The 22,531-nt window shown below is 43.1% G+C and overlaps 1 protein-coding gene across 4 annotated transcripts in view; it reads right to left on the minus strand.

Annotated features, from left to right (window-relative positions):
* Nucleotides 1-22,531, minus strand: part of adam22 (ADAM metallopeptidase domain 22) — an 82,071-nt gene that overhangs the window by 39,538 nt on the left and 20,002 nt on the right. For all 4 annotated transcript variants that reach the window (XM_077214809.1, XM_077214808.1, XM_077214811.1 and 1 more), the window contains exons 4-6: nucleotides 21,460-21,526; nucleotides 16,824-16,906; nucleotides 11,717-11,780 (exon numbers count right to left, since the gene is read on the minus strand). In XM_077214809.1, the coding sequence (XP_077070924.1) occupies nucleotides 11,717-11,780; nucleotides 16,824-16,906; nucleotides 21,460-21,526 (214 nt within the window). The remainder of the gene's footprint in view (nucleotides 1-11,716; nucleotides 11,781-16,823; nucleotides 16,907-21,459; nucleotides 21,527-22,531) is intronic.

The following is a 22,531-nucleotide window of genomic DNA, read 5'->3' on the forward strand; positions in this document are numbered from 1 at the left end:
CTGTGCAACCGTATCAATTTGAACCGGAGTCGGACCTGGAACAAGATGACGGCCCCAAAGAAGTTCGACAATTAAGGCTCGGTATATTTTGTATTTTGTATATATACCCTTAACAGGACGTTTCTGAATGGTTGGTTAACGTAATGTCACTTTGATCTATTTTTGTATGTATCGGCAGGGTTTTTAATAACACATTAACCATAACGCGTTGTTCATTATAAACGTCATAACGTTACATATAAAACATGCCGTAATATACCCTGAGTGTAAACAACACAAAAATTATTATTTAAATGTTAATAAAACGTTACAACTCACTTCTTCTGGAGGTGCAGCAAGAACACGAGTAGTTGGTACAGATTCTGTTTTCAGGACCAGCTTCTTAGAAAAATAAGATTTACACTGACCCTCGTTTATAAAGCAGTCTGGTGAAGAAATGATTAGCGCAAACATAAAAGCATTTACCTAGATCGTTGGGAATATTCCCATCAAAAATAAAACTCAGCGGTTCGAGTTTAGGAACACCAAAATTACTGCTGTGCTCCTTATTACAGCCAAGAACAGAACACCACAATCGCTTAGACGCCATTCTGCTCCAGTGTATCAACAATGGCAGACTACGATGACAGCTCGCTCAGGGCGGGTCTGTGTTGAAACGCTGCTGTCAATTTTCAATCGTGGGTGGGGTGTGGCTCAATTTGAGGCAGGGGAAAACATATAAGGAGTTTAAAACAAAAACACTGGATGGATTTTTATCATTATATGATGGTTGTGTACAGGCATTGCCAACACACATTTCAGTACAATCAACTTGTAAATCTGCATGTACCATTATATGACCCCTTTAAATAAATTAGTTTTTTTTTTTTTTTACTGTGAAATATTTTAGAAAAGCAACATTGTAATAAGCTATCTGTAAATATACTGTATATTCTTAGCTATTTGGCTTAGAGTTCAAATTATTTTCAGCCGAGCTGACATCAATTGTAAAATATAGTAAATATACTATGAAATAGTTATTATATTTTGATGAATGATGGCAAGGAATTATCATTCATCAATTCTGGATTTAATACCAGCATACACCCCCTTAAGAAGGAAAGCTTCCACCACTACCAAGACTGAAAAAATGGCCAGATGGAGCCTCTTCTCGCCTCCAAGACTGTTTCGAAAGAACCAATTGGGATGTCTTCGACAATCAGGATTTGGAGGTGTACACATCTACAGTACTACAATGTCACTGTCGACAAACGCATCCGGATTTACTCCAACCAGAAGCCCTGGATGTCTAGAGAGGTCAGGACTTGCTTAAAAGACCATAATGCTGCCTTCAGGTCCAGAGATAAAGCCCTCTACAGTGCAGCCAGAGCTAACCTTAAGAGTGCCATCAAGGGTGCGAAAGCAGAGTATACATGCACCCCCATTTATTATACAGGAACACAGGGTGCGTCTGAGTCTGCTCAGAGCTGTTAATGCAAGGAAGGCTGCAGGCCCAGATGGAGTGACGGGAAGCGTGCTCAGAGAATGTGCAGACCAGCTCTCTTCAGTCTTCACAAAGATCTTCAACCTGTCCCTGTCAACAGCCAACATCCCATCTTGCCTGAAGTCAGCAACAGTTATCCCACTACTGAAGAAAACAGTCATCAGTGGTCTTAACGACTACCGCCCGGTTGCACTTACCCCAGTTATTATGAAGTGCTTTAAGAGGCTGGATCAACAGCACATCAAAGCCAGCCTTCCAAACACCTTCGACCTACATCAGTTCGCATTCAGAACCAATAGATCCACAGAAGATGCCATCGCTACTGCCCTGCACAGCATTGCTCCAGCTAAAATGCCACAGCAGCTTTGTGAGGATACTTTTTATTGACTATAGTTCAGCTTTAACACAGTCATTCCTGACAGGCTGGTAGCCAAACTGCTGGGCTTAGGTCTCTCCTCATCTATCTGTCACTGGATTAAGGACTTCCTGACCAACCGCCCCCAGACGGTCCCTTTTCCTCCTCCACCTTAATTCTCAGCACAGGTGCCCCACAATTCTGTGTGCTTAGTCCACTTCTCTATGTCCTTTACACTCATGACTCATTCTACCAACACTATCATCAAATTCGCAGATGACTCGACTATAGTTGGACTCATCTCAGGAGGAGACGACGCAGCTTACAGAGATGGAGAGGGTTCCAGCCGTCAGATTCTTGGGCACGGCCATCGCCGAGGATCTCTCCTGGAGCACAAACACCACAGCAGCAGTCAAAAAAGCACAGCACCGACTCTATTTCTTGAGGATTCTCAGAAAGAACCACCTACAAGAGCAGCTGCTAGTTTCCTTCTATCGCTGTTCCATCGAGAGTGTGATAAACTACTGCATCTCTGCGTGGTACGCAAGCAGCTCAGCGGCAGATAAGAAAGCTCTTCAGAGAGTAATCAACTCTGCACAAAAAAATCATTGGCTGCCCTTTGCCTTCCCTAAAAGAGCTTTACGCTGCAGGCGGTCTCAGAAGAGCAGGAAACATTTTAAAGGATCCTTTGCATCCCTGTCATCATTTGTTTGAATTACTGCCCTCTGGTAAACGATTTAGGTCCATCAAATCGCGGACCAATAGACTCAAGAACAGCTTTTACCCCAGCACCATACGGGAGTTGAACACTGCCAGCACACATACACATACTCATAAACTGAGAAATGCACCAATCTGATGTTATATCTCAACCTATAGAAGGTTAACAACACCCTCTGTATATTTCAGTGTATATAAGTTACACTATATTATACAAATTGGTTTATATTCTGTTGCACTTACCTCACTTTTCATTATGTGCAATATCATGCAGTACTTACTGCTTACTGTGCAATATTTTGTGTACTATTTGACTGTTGCCTCGCTTGCACTGGTTTTGTGAGTATTGTTTTATATTGTCTTTGTGTTGTCTTGATTATGGCATATTGTTTATTGATGTATTGTACTGTATATTGGTCATTATTGTACCGTTTCTATTCTACTTAAATTATATTATTTAAATTAAATGTTAGTCCGCACAAGCTATATGTGATGGTACCGTAAGGATTGCATCAATTTTGCTTTACCATTGTATAGTGACAATAAAGAATGTTGAATTAACCTTTTCACTTTGGGAACATATGAATCGTGCATAAAATCACAAACATGATTAAGAAAGCAAACAGCGTCCACTTTGATTTCTTGTTGACTCTAGGTGGGCTGTGATGCAGAGACCCTGGTGTATTGTGAGCTTTGTGTAGCATCTAGCACTGAGAGACGCTACAGAGGCCAAAGAGGGACACGTTTTTATGTCCCCTGCTGCAGTGTGAGCCGGATGACAGATGCATGTGCCATATGGTGAACAGGACGATACTGCCCCTCTAGTTTGTGTCTGAATGAATCAGATAAGAAGACCACCGTGTTACTGAGGTCACCAACACGCAAGGTCATGAGGTTTATATATGAAACATGACCAAACCATCAGGATAAAGATGATAAATAAAAGGGTGAGATCCTCATGAGACAAGCTGACGAAGCATTACTCAACAGCCGGAAGAAGAAGACAACCATTCCACACATTACCACAGAGGAAAAGGCAGTTGTGGAGAGGAAAAAACAACTAACTAAGAGGTAAACTAGGAATCAGTAACATCAGATACAAAGGTCTTGAGATTCATATACAAAAAAAATATCAAAAACTATTGCTCCCATTATAATCAACTATACTTCTGTCTATACTTAAAGCGGCGATTTTTTATGTTGCACTTTATTTTCGGAAATAATATAGCCTATATAAAATGAAGAAAATAATTAAATATATACATACAATATAAATGTATTAATTATACTGAAGTGAATGCTGCCTGAATCATAATCATACACTGTTCGTTCGTTGGCCAGAGGAGAACTAGCCCCCCGACTGAGCCTGGGTTCTCCCAAGGTTTTTTTCTCCATTCTGTCACTGATGGAGTTTTGGTTCCTTGCCACTGTCGCTTTTTTCTCCTTTCTTCTCCTTTGTCGCCATTGGTTTTTGGATTGCTTAGTTGGGGACATTTAATTTTATATTTAACAATATTATTAGAACATTATTTTCCTGTTAAGTTAATAAATGTATTGTATATAGACATTACATTGTGTGTGTGTGTGTGTGTGTGTGTGTGTGTGTGTGTGTGTGTGTGTGTGTGTGTGTGTGTGTGTGTGTTATATATTTAAATAACGTCTTTATATTACCTTAAAGACATTTCTATTAGCATAAATAAAGATTTATAATACGACTGTAATAGATAAAACAAAGCACTGACTGATAAAAGCAAACTGTAGATGGATCATAAACTCCCTTCTGTGTCACTAAGCAGGTTTTATTCTCCTATTAATAAGAGAGCTTTAACATTTCAGCCTTTCACCTTTGCTCTAAAATCTAAATGACACAAATCTCTTCATTAGCATTTTCCTCTGTGAATCACTTAATATATCAGATCACCATTCTGAGGTTAAGAAGTTATATTTTCCTCTCTAAAACCTTAGGGTCTCAGTGACACAGCATTAGCTCGTCTTTCACAGATATGCCCTCCTGGTTCTCTGTGAGTGTTCATGTGGGATTCTGCCATTAGCAGATAATAGCTGTGCTTTTGCAGAGTCAGGTGTCTCTATCGACTGTGTGATGGGCTTATCGGTCAACTTATGCCCTGTCTGCACAGGAAAAACCCTGTTAAACTGCTCTGGGACATTTCCTTGCCTCAAACAATCACTATCAAGTAGTTTTATCCAGGGGCACAGTTTGTTTGTGTGTGTGGGGGGGGGGGACATCATCTTACACCAACATATATTAGAAGGATTTTTTAACTACTCATAACCACCCTTACTAGAACTTAGCACATTGTAGTAACAGAAATACAATTCATGTTCTTGTATTCCGAGTCGGAGTGAACTGTGGTGCTAACAGTCTCTCGAACCAGCACGTCGTGCAGCTGTGCACAGATGACCAATGGCCAAGGTCAGGATTTTCTTAAAAAAATAAATTAAATGCCGGCTTGTTCTCTTACGAGAGTATCTCTCGTACTGCGTAATATCTTACGCTATGGGGAAAACCTCTTTTCCACGAGATATTGAAGCCAAAAATTATCCTTTAATTTTGATTAATGTAAAACGCTGTGCGGCAGCGTGCAGACATAGGCAAGACGGCTCGCGCGCCTATTGGCTGCCCTGCGGCCACAGCAGCAAGCCTATCGAGAGAGGCCCTGCGTGACGTGACGTCCAATGGGGGTACTTCGCGCCCATTTCGTCGCGTCCCGCCAGAATAGGCGTGGCCTTGGCCTATAAATACGCTCGACAGGCTGATACAAACTGATTTTCAACTCTTCAGCGAAGCACTACTGCATCGCTGGATCCGGAGTGAGAAGCCGCGCCGTCTGATTGTAAGCCTTCTGCGGGACGAGCCTTCGAGCCTGAAGTCGCTGGCCTGCACCTCGCCGCCTTCAGCCGCCGTACCTGCTACGCTTTCCGGCGTTCATATCCTTTTCACTGCTGAGTGTGTGTTCGCCGCTGCGACTCACACTCTATCTCTGTTTTCTATCTGTTCTAAAAGAGCAAGCGTCTTTTTAAAGATGCAAAGATCCTGCGGCTCGTGCCGAGCCACACTCAGCGACGGGGACCGTCATGTCATCTGCGCTTCCTGCCTGGGTGAGGATCATGCGGCTCTCGCTCTCGTCGAAGGCGGATGCCCTCATTGCGAGCTAATGCCTATGGTGACTCTGAGGACTCGCCTGGCATCCTTCTCAGAGCCTGCACTTCAACCCGCTGCGACGCCGCGCCGTAAAAAGCGCCGCGCTCAGCGCGTTCCCGAGCCCTCTCCTGCCCGCCTAAGCTCGCCGGTTCGCCCGCTAGCTTCGCCGGCATCGCTCGAGTCACTCACCGATGGACAGCGGCCGCCGTCTGCCACCGCTTCCGCCATTGAGATCGACGAAACAGCCGAGGCTTGTTCTATCCTGGCGTCAGACAGCGAAGATTGGGCGAGCTCTGTGGACCTCCCCTCCGCTGTTCGCGAGCCTTCCGGGAAAAGAGCGGGCATTGAGTCTGAGTTGATGCGTCTGCTCTCTCAAGCCGTCGACAACCTCGGCCTCGACTGGGAGGCGCCCGCGCAACCCCCGCGCAACCGACTGGATGGATGTTTCCTCAAGAAGGACCACGCCCCATCACAGTCCAGACCCGCGCCTTTTCTTCCTGAGCTTCACGAAGAAGTCGCGAGGTCTTGGAACGCCCCCTTCTCGGCCAGAATGCGTACATCTGTCTCTGCTGCATTCTCCACTGTAGACGGTGCGAAAGACAGAGGGTACCTTTCTCTTCCTCCTGTGGAAGCAGCGGTAGCATCACATCTCTGCCCGCCCTCTGCTGGACGGCGAGCACAGACGGTGTTGCCATCTAAAGCCTGCCGAGTGACGTCAGCCATGCACGGTCGCGCTTACACCGCCGCCGGGCAAGCTGTGTCGGCGCTACACACAATGGCCATCCTGCAGATCTTCCAGGCCGACCTTCTCCGAAAAATGGACGAGGAAGGCGTGGGATCGATCAGCGTTGCGGATTTAAGGAGCGCTACAGACCTGGCTCTTCGCGCCGCTAAATCTGCTGCACAGGCCGTTGGGCGGAACATGGCCTCTCTCACCGTGGCTGAGAGACACCTATGGCTAACGCTGTCTGAAATGACGGATTCGGAGCGCTCTGTGTTTCTCGACGCGCCCATTTCGCCAGTGGGCCTCTTCGGATCTGCCGTCAAAGATTTCGCGGACAGATTCCAGGAGGTTCAGAAGACATCGCAGGCTATGAAGCACTTCCTCCCGAAGCGCTCTAGCTCCGCAGCAGGTCGCTCGAAACAGCCGTCTGCCCGCAGCTCACAGCCACAGCCTGCACCACCCGCCGCCGCTTCTCAGCGCCGCCAGGCCCGAGAACAGAGACCGCGCTCTCGCTCTGCTGGACGCCGCCCCCCTCAGCGCGGGCCCCGGCCGAGGATTGAGATCAAGCCCGAGGTCTCAAAGCCTTCCTAGCCATCCTAGGAAAGCGACGGTGTTCAAATCTCGCTGCGGCCGGATTTTCACCGAAACATTTCGCTCGTCCAGTTCCATGCGATGTGACTGTTCCAGTGTATTTAGCAGTCAACAAGTCGGTTCATTTGCCCGCTTGCCTGCACACAACAGCCGTTTTTACGGCTACCCAGATAAATCCAATAAAGAGTGTATTTTCTGGTGTCCCGGCCATAGCCGATGGTGTTATGAGTGTTGTAAGAATGCCCACGTCACAGTGCCCATTCCCACACACAGACACAGCCCGCCACAGTTCAGGGCTAGCACAAATAAAATCGACTCATGTCGATTGTGCAAACGTAGTGAATGTGCCCACGACACAGTGCCCACAAACACTACACAGTGCGTGTCCCACGGTTTCTGTAAAAACGAAACCAACACATATTCAGTCAGCGCAAGCCGACGGTGTTTTCAGTGCAGTAAATGTGCCCGCTGTCCCGCGCCCACATTCACTCACAGACACGCTGAACCCTACGGGGCTTGTCCCGCTCGTTCTCTCTCCACAATGTGTCATAGAGAAAGTGAGTGCGAACAGCCTGCCCGCCGTGATCGGCGCGCCCCCCCGCCTCGCGCACTCTAAACGCAGTGTTCATGTCTCAGCACACCGAAGCTCTGCAGCCGCCGCTGTGCCGCGGCCAGAGCCCGGATATCATTCTGCCTCTAGCTATCCACGCGAATGCATGGGCAATGCTTCCCGGGGTATCAGAATGGGTGTTGAACACTATAAAGAGAGGCTATTCGCTACAGTTCGCTCGACGTCCCCGCCGTTGCACGGCGCGTGTCGAAACCACGGTGGACAACGAAGTATCTCATCTACTTCGAACCGAAATAGCGAAACTACTGAGCAAAGGGGCCATAGAACCTTTATCTCAGGCTCAGAGCGAAGGGGGTGTATACAGCAGATATTTTCTGGTACCGAAAAAAGACGGGGGTCTCAGACCCATTCTAGATCTGCGACAATTGAACAAAGCGCTTCTGAAACGCAAGTTCAAAATGCTGACAACCAGCAAAATCCTCGCGCACGTGCGCCAGGGAGACTGGTTCATGTCAATAGATCTGAAAGACGCCTATTTCCAAATACAGATTGCGTCACGTCACAGGCGATTCTTGAGATTCGCCTTCGAGGGCCAGGCATATCAATACACAGTCCTACCGTTCGGCCTGTCTCCAGCACCCCGTATATTCACGAAGTGCATGGACGCGGCTCTCGCACCCCTGAGACTTCAGGGCATGCGAGTTTTGAACTACTTGGACGACTGGTTGATTCTAGCTCGATCACGATCAGAGCTCATAGAACACAAGACCGCATTACTCGAGCATCTCGAGAATTTGGGTCTCACAGTCAATTGGGCGAAGAGTTCGCTGTCTCCCAGCCAGGAAATCTCCTTCCTGGGAACAGTGATGGACTCCCTGTCTATGACAGCACGTCTGTCGCCGGAGCGAGGACTGAACATTCAGCGCGCCGTGAAATCCTTCCGCCGCGGCTCTATAGTCCAGCTCAAACGGTTTCAGAAAATGCTGGGCCTTATGGCCTCAGCATCTTCAGTACTTCAGCTGGGCCTGCTTCGCATGCGCCCACTGCAGTTATGGCTGAAAGCACGAGTTCCGCCCGGGGCTTGGGCCGCTGGTCTGTTTCGCCTCAGGGTCGACAGGAAATGCGTCTCGGCTCTGAAACCTTGGAAAAAAGCCGACTGGTACCAGTCAGGCGTGAGTCTGGGGACTCCCTCGAGTGTGATGGTGGTGTCCACGGACGCCTCCACCTCGGGGTGGGGAGCACTGCTCGAGGGCAGACCGTTCTTTGGCCAGTGGTCAGAACGGGAGAAGCTCCTACACATAAACTGTCTAGAAATGCTGGCAGTAGACAACGCGCTAAGGCGTTTTTGTCCCCAGATAAAAGGCCGCCACGTCTTAGTCCGGTCGGACAACATGTCAGTGGTGGCATACATAAATCACCAGGGCGGCACCAGGTCCCGAAGCCTTTACAGGCTGACGAAACGCCTCCTGGGCTGGGCTCAGCACAACCTGCTTTCACTGAAAGCAGCGCATGTGCCTGGTCACCTGAATCTGGGACCAGACAGACTGTCCAGAAACAATGTCCCAGCAGGGGAATGGTCGCTGCACCCGCAGACGATCCAACTGCTGTGGGAGACATTCGGCAGAGCGCAGGTGGACCTGTTCGCGTCCCAGGAAAACGCTCACTGTCCGGACTTTTTCTCCAAGAGCAGGGACGCGCTGGCCCACGTATGGCCCCGACGCCCCCTCTATGCTTTTCCCCCCGTCTCGCTCCTGCCCCAAGTGCTGGAACGAATCAGGGAAAATGGATGCCCAGTGCTGCTCGTGGCTCCGCTATGGACGAACCAAACCTGGTTCCCAGTCCTGATGCAGCTGGCCAGCACTGCCCCGTGGCCGATACCGGTGAGGAGAGACCTCCTCTCTCAGGCAAAGGGCTCGATTTGGCATCCTCGCCCGGAGTTATGGTCCCTACATGTGTGGGCCATCAACGGGTACCCGCTAACCTCCCGGAGGGAGTGTTAAACACGATCACGCAGGCTAGGGCCCCGTCTACTAGACGGCTCTACTCCTCGAAATGGTCAGTGTTCTCTACCTGGTGTCAAGCTCAGGGCTTTACACCCGTAGACTGCGGGGTTACGGAAGTGCTCTCCTTCCTTCAGGAGCTGCTGGATAAGGGTAGAACCCCGTCCACGCTCAAAGTATACGTGGCGGCCATAGCGGCGTTTGCAAAACCGACGTCTGGCCAGTCACTGGGGAAGAACGACCTTGTCGTGCGATTCCTCAGGGGAGCGCGGAGGCTGAATCCTTCCAGACCTCCCTCAGTCCCTATGTGGGACCTTTCTACGGTTCTGGAAGCCCTGAAAGGTGCCCCATTCGAGCCAATCCATTTGTCAGACATGAAGCACCTGTCTTTCAAAACGGTATTTCTTGTGGCTCTTGCTTCAATGAAGCGCGTGGGGGACTTGCAAGCGCTTTCAGTAAGCGCGTCCTGTATTGAGTTTGGGCCTAATGACTCAAAAGTCATACTCAAACCAAGGCACGGGTACGTGCCAAAATCCCTCAACACACCGTTCAGGGCCCAGGTTATTTCCCTGTGCGCCCTCCCGGTGAACAATGAGGAAGCGGATGCTAATCTCCTTTGCCCCGTCAGGGTGCTGAGAGCTTATGTGTCCCGCTCGTCTGTCTTCAGGCAGACCGAGCAGCTCTTTGTTTTGTTTGGCGGACGCTCCAAGGGACTGGCCGCATCAAAACAGAGCCTATCCAGATGGATAGTCGATGCCATAGCGCTGGCTTACACTTCTAAGGGCCTGCAGTGTCCTTTGGGTGTCAGAGCGCACTCCACGAGAGGCGTGGCCTCTTCGTGGGCGTGGTCTAGTGGGATTTCCTTGCATGATATCTGTATGGCGGCAGGCTGGGCCTCGCCGTCTACATTTATAAGGTTCTATAACCTAGAAGTTCCCGCCTTACAGGCCAAGCTGCTGTCGGTCTAGAATTCAGTACTATCTGTCCCGCTGCGCCGGCGCAAAATGCTGAGTTTTGATTGAGTATCACTCACTGATCGATGGAACACTTCCATGGGTGTTGAATAGCCCGTATTTTTGCCCAGTTCAGGCTGAACGCGTTCACCCTGTCTGCGGGATATATTGTTGACATAACTAGCTCCTATGGGATGCTATTACGTGGGGAATGATGCTGGTAGCCTCTCTTCTCCGACTCTCTGTGAGTCTACGGTGATTATGCACTATATGAGCCCCGGGCTACTGCCCTTGGGACTTTGGTGTCGGATCCCAGTACGCACGGCGTCTTACATTGTGTTCCCCATAGCGTAAGATATTACGCAGTACGAGAGATACTCTCGTAAGAGAACGTACTCGGTTACTAACGTAACCTCGGTTCTCTCTAGAGAGGGAACGAGTACTGCGTATCTTGCCGTGCATACAACAGCGCTGGTTCGCTTCAACGTTGAAAACCAGTTTGTATCAGCCTGTCGAGCGTATTTATAGGCCAAGGCCACGCCTATTCTGGCGGGACGCGACGAAATGGGCGCGAAGTACCCCCATTGGACGTCACGTCACGCAGGGCCTCTCTCGATAGGCTTGCTGCTGTGGCCGCAGGGCAGCCAATAGGCGCGCGAGCCGTCTTGCCTATGTCTGCACGCTGCCGCACAGCGTTTTACATTAATCAAAATTAAAGGATAATTTTTGGCTTCAATATCTCGTGGAAAAGAGGTTTTCCCCATAGCGTAAGATATTACGCAGTACTCGTTCCCTCTCTAGAGAGAACCGAGGTTACGTTAGTAACCGAGTACGTTTTTTTACTTAACCGTATCGGTTACCTCCAGAAAACATGGGATGTACGACACGTGTTTCATGGGACCATTCTGTCACCACCCCACAATTTCAAAAAAAGTTTCATCTATACACCTTAAAACTTAAGTAGAGATGCAGTAGTATAGAAATTATGCCCAATACAATCATTATTTTTACTTTATAGCGGATAAAGATATGACGCACTTTATAAATATATATATAAAATTAAAATACTGATATAATGACGATATAACTGGACGATATATAATGCATATATGGAAGAACATTCTCTTTGTTTAATGCAGGAATCAACTATACTTACACTTGTAGTATTCTCTCCTCCCGGTTCGATCATGTATGTGTGATTCCCATCAAAAAACATCCCACTATGAAAAGAGAGAGATGGTGAATTGGTAAGTTACACAGTTTAGTGATTTTTATACAAAAATATTTGACCCCAAATAGAAAAGAGAACACATGCTAAGCGTCAAATTTATGAGCTGAATTGAGCTTGAATTGATTGTAAATCGAGTTAGTTAGCAGAATTGCAATTTAAATCTGAATGTAAGTTAAAGAAGTAGTATAATTAAAATTAACCGAAATTCAAAGAGATTGTCATTTTAGTCATTTTTAACTATAAAAGCGAATGCTGGCTTGACAAAATATAAAAGTTAAAGTTAAAAAGCCTTGAAGTTTGGAGGTGTATATGCCTTATGGAAGTTCAGAATTTTGCACAACCCTTGCTCAATACTGCACAGTTATTGTAAACTATTGTAAACTACATACTAACATAAAAAAAAATCTCAGGGTGAGATGCTCAAAAGACAAGCTGGCGAAGCATTACACAACAACAGGGAGAAGAAGATAACCCCATATTTCACACATTACCACAGAAGAAAAGGTAGTTGTGGAGTGCAAAAAATTTTTTTATCATCATAACCTCATCACGTTGCATGAATAATTTGGTTATCATCTTGGACATAAAAGTGGTGCACAAATGTTTAGCATATGGTAATGAGATTCATCCATCTAGATGTTTTAGTGAGGACTCTCCAAATGCAGGTCATTCTTACACTTGTATACCAAGATAATACCAGAGGAATAATGAAGCATATGAAGACTGCGTGTGTGTGTGTGTCCAGACGTCTCTTTTAGCCTTGGGATATGCAGAGAGGATATCATTCTATGCTCTGATGAAGTCTATCTCTTGGATCAATCGGTCGGTGACTCTCAGAGAGCCTCCAGACAGTGCAGAGACACTCAAGGTGACTTCTAAAAGCACAGCGTGCATTAGGAGGACAATACAATGCCCTTTAGCCTGACAACATCCATAAATACGGAGTGCTCTCTACTACACAAATTAATGAATCATGAAAGATTTTTCAATGGATGACTAGAAAACAAGTTTATCAAGACAAACACTAGTCTCACATTGTTTTTCTTAAGGGAACATTTAGGAAACCTACTAACGAATGATAGATAGATAGATAGATAGATAGATAGATAGATAGATAGATAGATAGATAGATAGATAGATAGATAGATAGATAGATAGATAGATAGATAGATAGATAGATAGATAGATTTTGTAAAATGACAGAATGGCTAACATATCTACATCAATTACTGGTTTAGGTCAATGATCTGCAAGAAGTAAAATAGCTCTCAGTCGATGAGGGGTTTTAAAAGTGTCTGCCGTATAGGCTGTCATCAGCAGCGCATGACTTTTAAGGACATAACTGTTTGTCTGGCCCGTAATATGACATTAAGATAATCCACCATAAACTGCAGACTCAGCAGCACTGCTTCCCTCTCTCTCACACATACACACACTGTTCTCAACACATACTAGAGAAAGTATTTTCTCTCTGATACACTCTAAAATAACGCTGGTTTGTTTTTTCTACCCAAACACTTGGCTGAGCCTGTTGGGGTCATTTTGTTGGGTTATTTAGTCCATGGTTGGGTAGTTTTTGTATCACCCAGCCATTGGGTTAGTAGCTGGCTCAATGTTAATGATAATTTAAACAATACACCCCTCCCCCATCCGACACAACAACCCAGCGGTGGCTTTACTACAACAACCCAGCAGATGGGTTATGCAGGCTTTTTGCATCCTCGTCAGGAGAGAGCAGTACTCAAGTTGGTGCATTTCATCTGTAAAATGGTTTGTAATATTTTATTTGGTCTATTTAGTATTTAGCCTACCCTTAAAGCAACACCAAGGAACTTTTCCTCTGCGGTCGCCACGCACGCTCACTGTTTATCCATCACAGGCTTTGGAATCAACAATGGCCACAGACAAGGTAGAGTATGATGCATGATTTTATGAAAGACATCACAAACGAAGAAAAACTATGTATGCCGTAAAGCAGTCGGATTTTGTAGTTCTTTTTGTGCTCTGGTTACTACCCGAAACCCGAAGTTACATAGTGCCAGTAAAAGCGATACAGACCACGTGAGGCTATGGCAGACGTGTCATTTAACCTATTGTAAGTCGATGTACCATCACAAGGGTCTTGGAAATATATTATGAAGGTTGAAAAACTAAATAGTGTTACTTTAAGGACCTGTACTCTTCCAGAGTGAGGAGGAGAGCAGGTAAAATCATCACAGACTCCACTCACCCTGGACACCTCCTGTTTGAACTGTTACTGTCAAGACGGCGATTTAGATCACTGGCTACAAGAACATCTAGGCACAGGAACAGTTTCTTCCCACAGGCCATTTCCCTTCTGAACAGTTAACATACCTCCCAAGTGCAATACTCCCACTGTTTAGTGTAATATCTTCTAAACTCAGATGATATTTATATTTATATTTATACTATTCAAAATACTGTAAATATGTTCATAATCTGTAAATGTTTATTCTGACTAAACCTGACCTTTATACAATTTTCATATTTTTATTCTCAGAATTTTTATTACAATGTTTCTTGTTGTCATTGTATATGTGCTTCAGTACCAAGAAAAAATCCTTGTGTGTGCAAAAATACTTGGCAATAAAGCTCTTTCTGATTCTGATTTACTGTGCTGTTAATAATTTTATTTAATGCAACACAATATACAGGGATGAGATGTCAGCTGAATGTGTCAGTCAGCATCGGTTGACTAGCATGATGTAAACGCCTTTTTTCTTGAATAAACACGTGATTTTTATTCATCATAATACTGAATCTAAATAATTTGGATGTTCTCAGATTTCGGCCACACACTGCTAAGCTTACGACAGGAATATATGTGGAAAATAGAAGAAAATTAATCAAAGCGGAGAGGAGAGAGAGCTTTGCAAACTGGCTGCAGAGAGTTCTGGCCATAGTGCTTTTAGTCTGTTCGCTGGAGTGAGAAAAAATAAGCGAAATATGGTCACATTTGCTTTTAAACGCAAGTTATTCAATATTTAACATTTAAAAAGCAATTTTATTTAACTGTATAAGCTGTATAATTGTTGAGTTGTCTTTTTTTCTGCACTTTTTCACTCAAATACACATGTACAGGTTGTTTTAACTCTTGCCTATATTTTTGTGCATTCCTGGGAGTTCTTGCTTATTAATAAATGTTCACCATTTGATCATTACTCTTGCCTGTGTTGTTACTTCTAGTAATTGTATGTGTGATTTTAATTTTAATGTATTTTGGGTTTCGATCCACAATGTTATTTCTCCTATTTACACAGCAGGACTATGTACAAAAACAATATTTTTTTTCAGCATGCAGAAACAGAACAGTTATCTGGAAAATATGGACAAAATTGTTTGTTTGGGTGTTGATTTCAATTTTCAACAGCATTTCTCAGTCTGCAGTATGCGACACTTACTGATGGTCTCTAACTAGTGCATTTTTTATTTTGTTTTTAATTACAATTTGGCTCATGACATCGAATCTCAATTAAGTGTATGCCTGAAAACTGCATTAAGATCTAATTCTGCGAGCCTAGCTATGCAATAGCCCGAAATTAAGTTTAACAACAAAAAAGACGAGTTTGGTGTTGGCGTAAAATAGCGTTGTGCAGGGTCGAAAATGCCAACCAAATTAATAAAAATGCACGCAAAATTCAAGATATGAATTTTCCCTGTGAGATTTTTGCTTAAAAGATATATGTTTATATCATATGGTTAAGCAATATCACATACGCAAAAGTGCTGTTTTCCCGAATATCAGCACGGTTGCAAATTTTTATATTTTCCTTTTAATGCAACAGTTCAATAAACAATAAGTTGATATTAATTTCACAATTTTAAAAACAGTGTAAATTTTGACTGTTTTTGTACTATTTCACAAAGGAAAATAGTTTTGAACAAAACAAAACACTTGTGTCTCCCTGCACTACAGAGTGGTGTTTCGTTCATGAATGAATCAGCCAGTTTAAATGAATCAGTGAATGAATGATTCTTTGACTCACACATTAAGACTTGCCACCACCTACTGGCAGTTTGAATATAACTTCATTTTTGTGTCTTTATTATAGTAATTATGAGAGGGGTGCCCTTTTTTCTCACTTGAGCACATTCCTTCTTTAAATGTCTGTCCATGGCCATGCTGATTTGCATAAATCCTTTAGTACTAAAACAGTCAGATATCATGCACATTTAAAGAGAAGCTATTAAGTCAGTAAACATTCGAGTGTGATGAGTGTGAATGTAAAGAGCGCTGCCTCTCTATTTTTGAACTACATCTGACCTGACTGTGCATTCACATACAGAGAGAGAGAGAGAGAGAGAGAGAGAGAGAGAGAGAGAAAGACAAAGAGAGATGCATCTGACCTGACTCCTTCTCACACTAAAAATACAGACGGAAGGAACTGAGCAATCCCAGAGGGCCACACAGAGTGGTGGTGGGGTGTGTGTGTGTGTGTGTGTGTGTGTGTGTGTGTGTGTGTGTGTGTGTGTGTGTGTGTGTGTGTGTGTGTGTGTGTGTGTGTGTGTGTGTGTGTGTGTGTGTGTGTGTGTGTAAAGCTCTATAGAGACTAACTCAACTCTCCTCAGGCACACGGGCAGCTCAGGAACACAGCTAGGTTTACTTCAGCTATGCAGAGAACACAGCAGGTTGCCAATAATACAAACATAAATCTTACAAATACAACAAATATTACATTTACACCATGCAATAGTGGAGCACAAGGCCAGATGTAATGCAACAAGCATTAAAGCATCAATACAGGAGATAACAACAAAAACACACACACTCAGACACACAAAGAGTGCTGGAAGCATCAGTGTGTGATATGAGAGGAGGATAATAGCATGCTGTAATTGTACAGCTCTAATTGTTGAATGGGTTAATCACAGCTTTGGCCTGCTAACATGTGTTTATTTATGAATGTGCCTTAGACAGAGACTGAGTTCTGTGGGCAACTGCTGCTTTTTGTAAACCTGTGTGTGCTTGTGTCTTCATTCAGACATGAAGCACAATGACAGAGCGACTTACTGTAATCCATGGCAAGTTGAAAGCGCCACATATGATTTCAGAATATCACGTACTTTCCCATGGTAGTAACAGTGTTCTCCACCCTGCAGGGAGAAACAAACAATAGTCAAAAACAGCACATACTGTTAATATGAGCTTTGAATGTGGCTCATCCAATCAGAATATAGTGAATCAGAAGAACCATCCCTTTTATTATACTAGATTTATTGTTTTGTTTTTAACTGAAGCGCTGCATATTGTGATGCAACTGTTGAATAATCATATATATGCAATAGTGGTGAAGATATGTTTTGGTTACACTAGTGACAAGTGACTGTTTTTATGAGGGAATCACTGATTCATTTTTTGAACCAATAAAGTCATTGGCTGAATCCGAAATCGCCCCCTATACCCTCAAATATGGCGTTATTTGACGGGAAAGCCATTTATAATGGTGTCTGAAACCATAGTGGACATTATTGAGTGCACTTATTCAATCCCACATTGCACTGCAATAAAGAGTGTGCAACCGATGTACACTCAACGGCTGTACAAATTCGCTCACTCCTTTTCATTCACTCCTTCAAGTAAACAGTATTAGAGTACTAACGTAGAGAATAGTGAATGAGGGTTTAGGGGGCGATTTCGCATTCAGCCATTGAATCACTCATTGAACTGATATGAAATGCTGATTCATTTAAGAAGTCAATGCCACTTTTGCCTGTTGCTTGGAGATGTGCAAAAGTTCAGTTGTGGCTTTGTTTGGCAGACCATGAACAGACAAAAGTAACTGGCAAAAATGTGTCTAAACTGTAGGTTACTAAATATTAATGAAATGTATATTGAACTGAACTGTTGTATAAAAGCAATATCAAAAATAAGGCCAAGAGCATGGATTAAAAAAAAGGCAAAAATGGTCCATTTTGATTTCATGTTAACATTAAATGTTTAAATTCTGAGTGTGTGGCTCAACATTTATACTGGCTACTTTTGTTTGTACTGAAGCGATCAGAAGATTCGTAAGAGTATTCCTGAGAGTGTGTTATTTATGAAATGTTTTTAGTGTAAGTGCTCGACTGCCATTAGGGCTGCAGGTTTTCTCTTCCTGCTTTTTCTCAGAGGACTAAAGCTGCAGCATTTACCAGCAGATCAATTTCATTTCATCCCTTTCTCTTTCTTCCTCTCTGCACTGGACAAGAAGCTTCATACATTGAGGTTTACCCATTCCTCTGCTTCCCTCTTTCCTCCAGCTTATTCTGGAGCATTTCTGCCTCTTTTTTCCCAAATGTAGCACTTTCTGTCCTCAAGAGTTCTCAGCTAATCAAGAGCCGAGGGCAGTCTCTATCACACACACACACACACACACACACACACACACACACACACACACACACACACACACACACACACACACACACACACACACACACACACACACACACACACACACACACACACACACACACACACACACACACACACACACACACACACACACACAGAGTGAGACATTCCTGAAGAGTGCAGTTGTTGTTGAGGCAGCCCCTTTCAGACTAATGACCCAGCATGCATCGGTGGCTAAAAGCAAAGAGAGATGGGCTGTGTCCAAAATCTGAAAAATACTGCCTTCTTATGCAGAATACAGAGGTAGGAAAGGGATCAGGATCTTCTTTAACCTGAGAAGATGCCTGAAATTGATTTTTTATTTAAAATACACTGGTGTTCAAGTTCAAGGTCAGTAAGAATTTTTTTTTTTAGAAAGAAAGAAATTAATACTTCTATTCAGCAAGGACACATTAAATTGATCCAAAGTCACAATAAAGACAAAATACTTCAAATAAATGCTGTTCTTTTTAACCTTATATTCATTAAAGAATCCTGATTAAAATGTATAACAGTTTCCACAAAAGTATTAAGACGCAAACTGTTCAGCATATTAGAATGATTTCTGAAGGATCATTTGACACTGAAGACTGGAAGAATGATACTGAAAATACAGCTTTTCCATCACAGGAATAAATTACATTTTAAAATGTATTAAAATAGAACATATTAAATTGTAATAATATTGCACAATATTACTGTTTTCACTGTATTTACTTTTTTAAATCAAATAAATGCAGCCATGGTGAGAATAAGATACTTCTTTTAAAAACATTTAAAAAGTCTTAGCAACTCCAACCTTTTGAATGTTAGGCTACGTTCACACTGCAGGCTGAAACGACCCAATTCCGATTTTTTTGCCCCTATGCGACCTCTATCTGATCTTTACATGACAGTCTGAACGACACAGATCCGATCTTTTCAAATGTGACCCAGGCCACTTGGGTATGTGGTCCAAATCCGATATGTATCCGATCTTTTGAAATGCGACTTCAATCTGAACGGCCGGGTCACATGTATCCGACCCGCACGTCATTGATATGCGACAAACGTCATAATTCTGTGTTGAAGTAGGCAGGAATGAGAAGATAAACAACAACTATGGTGGACGATGCTGAGACCAGTCAATGGAAGGGAAGCGAGGTTTCTGATTTAATTAATATTTGGGGGGACAGCTCTATTCAGGCCGAACTCGAGGGCTCTTATCGGAACCGGGCGGTTTATGAAAACATTTCCAGCGAAATGGCCGAGCGTGGTTACAGACGATCCTGGCTCCGTTGAGTACTCTTCTGCACATGCGGGTCACTTCTGGGTCATTTCACGTTCACGTTCACACAGGAGATCACAAAAGGTCGCATTTTCTCAAAATTGTTGTTTTTCATCTCAGCTTTCACAGCTCATTTTATAGACTATCTACTTCCTAATTTATATAGCTGCTACTTAATATATTTCACAATTGTGTAAACATTATCAAAATGCATTTCCTCAAACTTATACATAGTGTTTCCTCAAACTTATACATAAAGTTCAATTCATACTATTAACTAACTAATAACTACGAATTTTGCTTCATTAAATTCCTAATTACTGCTTATTAATAGTTAGTAAGGTAGTTAAGTTTAGTTATAGGGTAAGTATTGGGTGGGATTAAGGGATATAGAATAAGAATAAGGCATTAATATGTGCTTTATAAGTATTAATAAACAGCCAATATCCTAGTAATATGGATGCTAATAAGCAACTAGTTAATAGTGATGATTTGACCCTAAACTAAAGTGTTACTAATATATAGTGATAGCATTTTGTATTGTTTGTATAGTGCTAAATCTGTAGTTAAACTAATAGGTTATACACTATTGCAGTGGGGAGATGAAGCTAAATATATCTGTGCTTCTGCTCTAGAATTCGTTCACTAGCTCTCTTTTTCTCTCTTCATCCTCTGCCTCTTCATCCATCCCTCGCTTATTCCCTCCTTCCTCACAGAACCCTCTGTTCTATTTTTTCATTCATCCTAGAAACAGCCCTTGTACCCTTACATGCACACTGTTTCCTCAGGCTCCACAGCTGGGTTGTGAGCAATGCATATTTGAATCTCTTCACTGAAGGCTTCTAAACTCAGTAACTAAAAAAATACATAAAACATGTTGAAGGGGTCATATCGCAGTTCAATCATAGAATATGGCCCTTTTAAGAGTTTCTAAAAAAATAACTAAGAAACCAGACACGTCCTACTATGCATAATCTGTCTAAAACACACACCTTGAGACGATGATGTCCAACATGCAGGACACGACCAGGACGCTGAACGTGATTTAACTGTAGTACAAGTACAAAAACAAGTACAACATGTTCCTGGATCAACATCTTTGTTGATCCTGGAACAACATATCAATTAACCAATATGTCAAGTTTAGGCTTACAAGCAGGGTTAGGTGCGTCTATATCAGTGTTATTTCGTCTATTACACTGTCATTTCTCTCTGATTTTATGGAGATTTAGGGGTAGGGATAGGGTTAGGACTATATTTTCAGACAGGAATGTTGTTCCAGGATCATCAAAATAGGTTGACCTAGGAACATGTCTTGGCAAAATCATGGTCACCCAAACAGGACACATATCCCTGCCCCTTTGTGAGTGTGTGACAGGAACGATCTGCCGCTGGGCTAAAAAAGCAAACACCTTCTGCTCTTGTGATGTGTCCCATCTGAACACGCACGTCTCAGTACGCTGACAGAATGAAGCTGAGAGTCCCAGTGTGGCACAAAGAGAGATCTGATCAGACTATATTCACTGTCCTAAAGCGAAACACACAGTCGTAGAAGGAAAACAGAGGGTAGGCATTTGCATGGATTGTTCAGTAAAATGTTTATTGTAAGTTGAATAAACTGGAAGAGGAAGTGGAAGAACCTCTTGTTTTGTGTTATGAACCTAATTTCCGTGAGAATTTTCCACCAAACATCCACCAATCAGGCCTTTAAGTTTGAATACTTTTTTTTGAAACCCTTTAAAATAAATGAAGTAACCCTTTATTTTAAGGTGATGTAGTTACACGTTACTACATGTACTTACTATAGAAATAACAGTAAATTATGCATAATTACAACAAGCAACTAACCCTAAACCAAACCCTGACCCTAACTCTATAGTACATGTAGTTAATTAACATCACTCAGTACTTATTTAAGTACAATGTAACTACGTCACCTTAAAATAAAGTTTACCATACATGCTTGTGTGAGCATGCTTTTAAAAACAAAATAGACTTTATACTCACTTTGTTGACAACTGACTTCCCCTCCTCTGATATGTGCCTCTCAATGTAATTTGATGATAGAAGATCACTGAAGAAAAAGAGCAGAAGTACACAGTTGGCAAAAAGTGAAATGTTGTCTGGGTTATTAATGGAGTCACTGGATTCTGAATTCTAAATATTATTCTGAAATCTTCACAGAAATCATAAAAGAGTACAGAAAAGGTTTGATTACATTTTCCAATCAAAATACCAGTGCTTGCAAAAGCAGCTTGCAAAAGTTTGACATAAGTTTAGATTTTAGGCTTTGGTTCAGAAACCATCTGCAATGTAAAGAAAGTTATAAATAGATGAAAAAGAGAAAAGACTAGTCAGATTTAAGTATGCAAATACTATAATGATGTATTATAAACATTAAATTAATATAAGAGATACCTTACATTTCTTAAAGAGGTAGAAAGTTTACAAAAGCCAAAAATACATAACACACCTAAGATTAAAAGATTACAATTATGATGGATGGGTGGATTATTTATATGTATGTATAAACCGTTTAAACTTAAAAAAAAATAATTGCAGATTTTGTGGAGAAGAAAAATAGACTGTCTGAGGAATATCAGCACTGTAAATATGATTCATCATCATCCTCCCAAACACATCACTCCTGGTGATCCTGGCTTCACACATTTAATGATCAGATCAAATCAACACTCATGTCACTCATTTATGCAGCTTATCTAACAGAGAAAAGAAAAGGAACCGAATCTGGAATGGGATCTGCGTTCCAACATAGAGTCATGAACAGTTAACCTGAGGAGAGATCCACGGCACACTAAGTTGTGTTCAAGGACACTTCAGTGTGTGTGGAAAAGCCATGATCAAGAATGAGTTCACAAACTAGGGTGAGAATTTCACTGGGAGTGACACTTTAGTTTTTTGCAAGCCAAATGATCCAATTGCAATGATCAAAAAAACAGATCGAGCGCAGGAGGAGAGAAGGGTCAAAGTGTCTCCCAGCGGGAGTTCTGACTGATCAGTAACCATGAGCTCATCAACAAGACATATATTTTCAGGACAGCATGACATCAAACCAGCC

The sequence above is a fragment of the Siphateles boraxobius genome, unplaced genomic scaffold, assembly GCF_051911475.1.
Source record: "Siphateles boraxobius isolate OS27281-9 unplaced genomic scaffold, OSU_SipBor_1 68, whole genome shotgun sequence".
Lineage (NCBI taxonomy): Eukaryota > Metazoa > Chordata > Actinopteri > Cypriniformes > Leuciscidae > Siphateles > Siphateles boraxobius.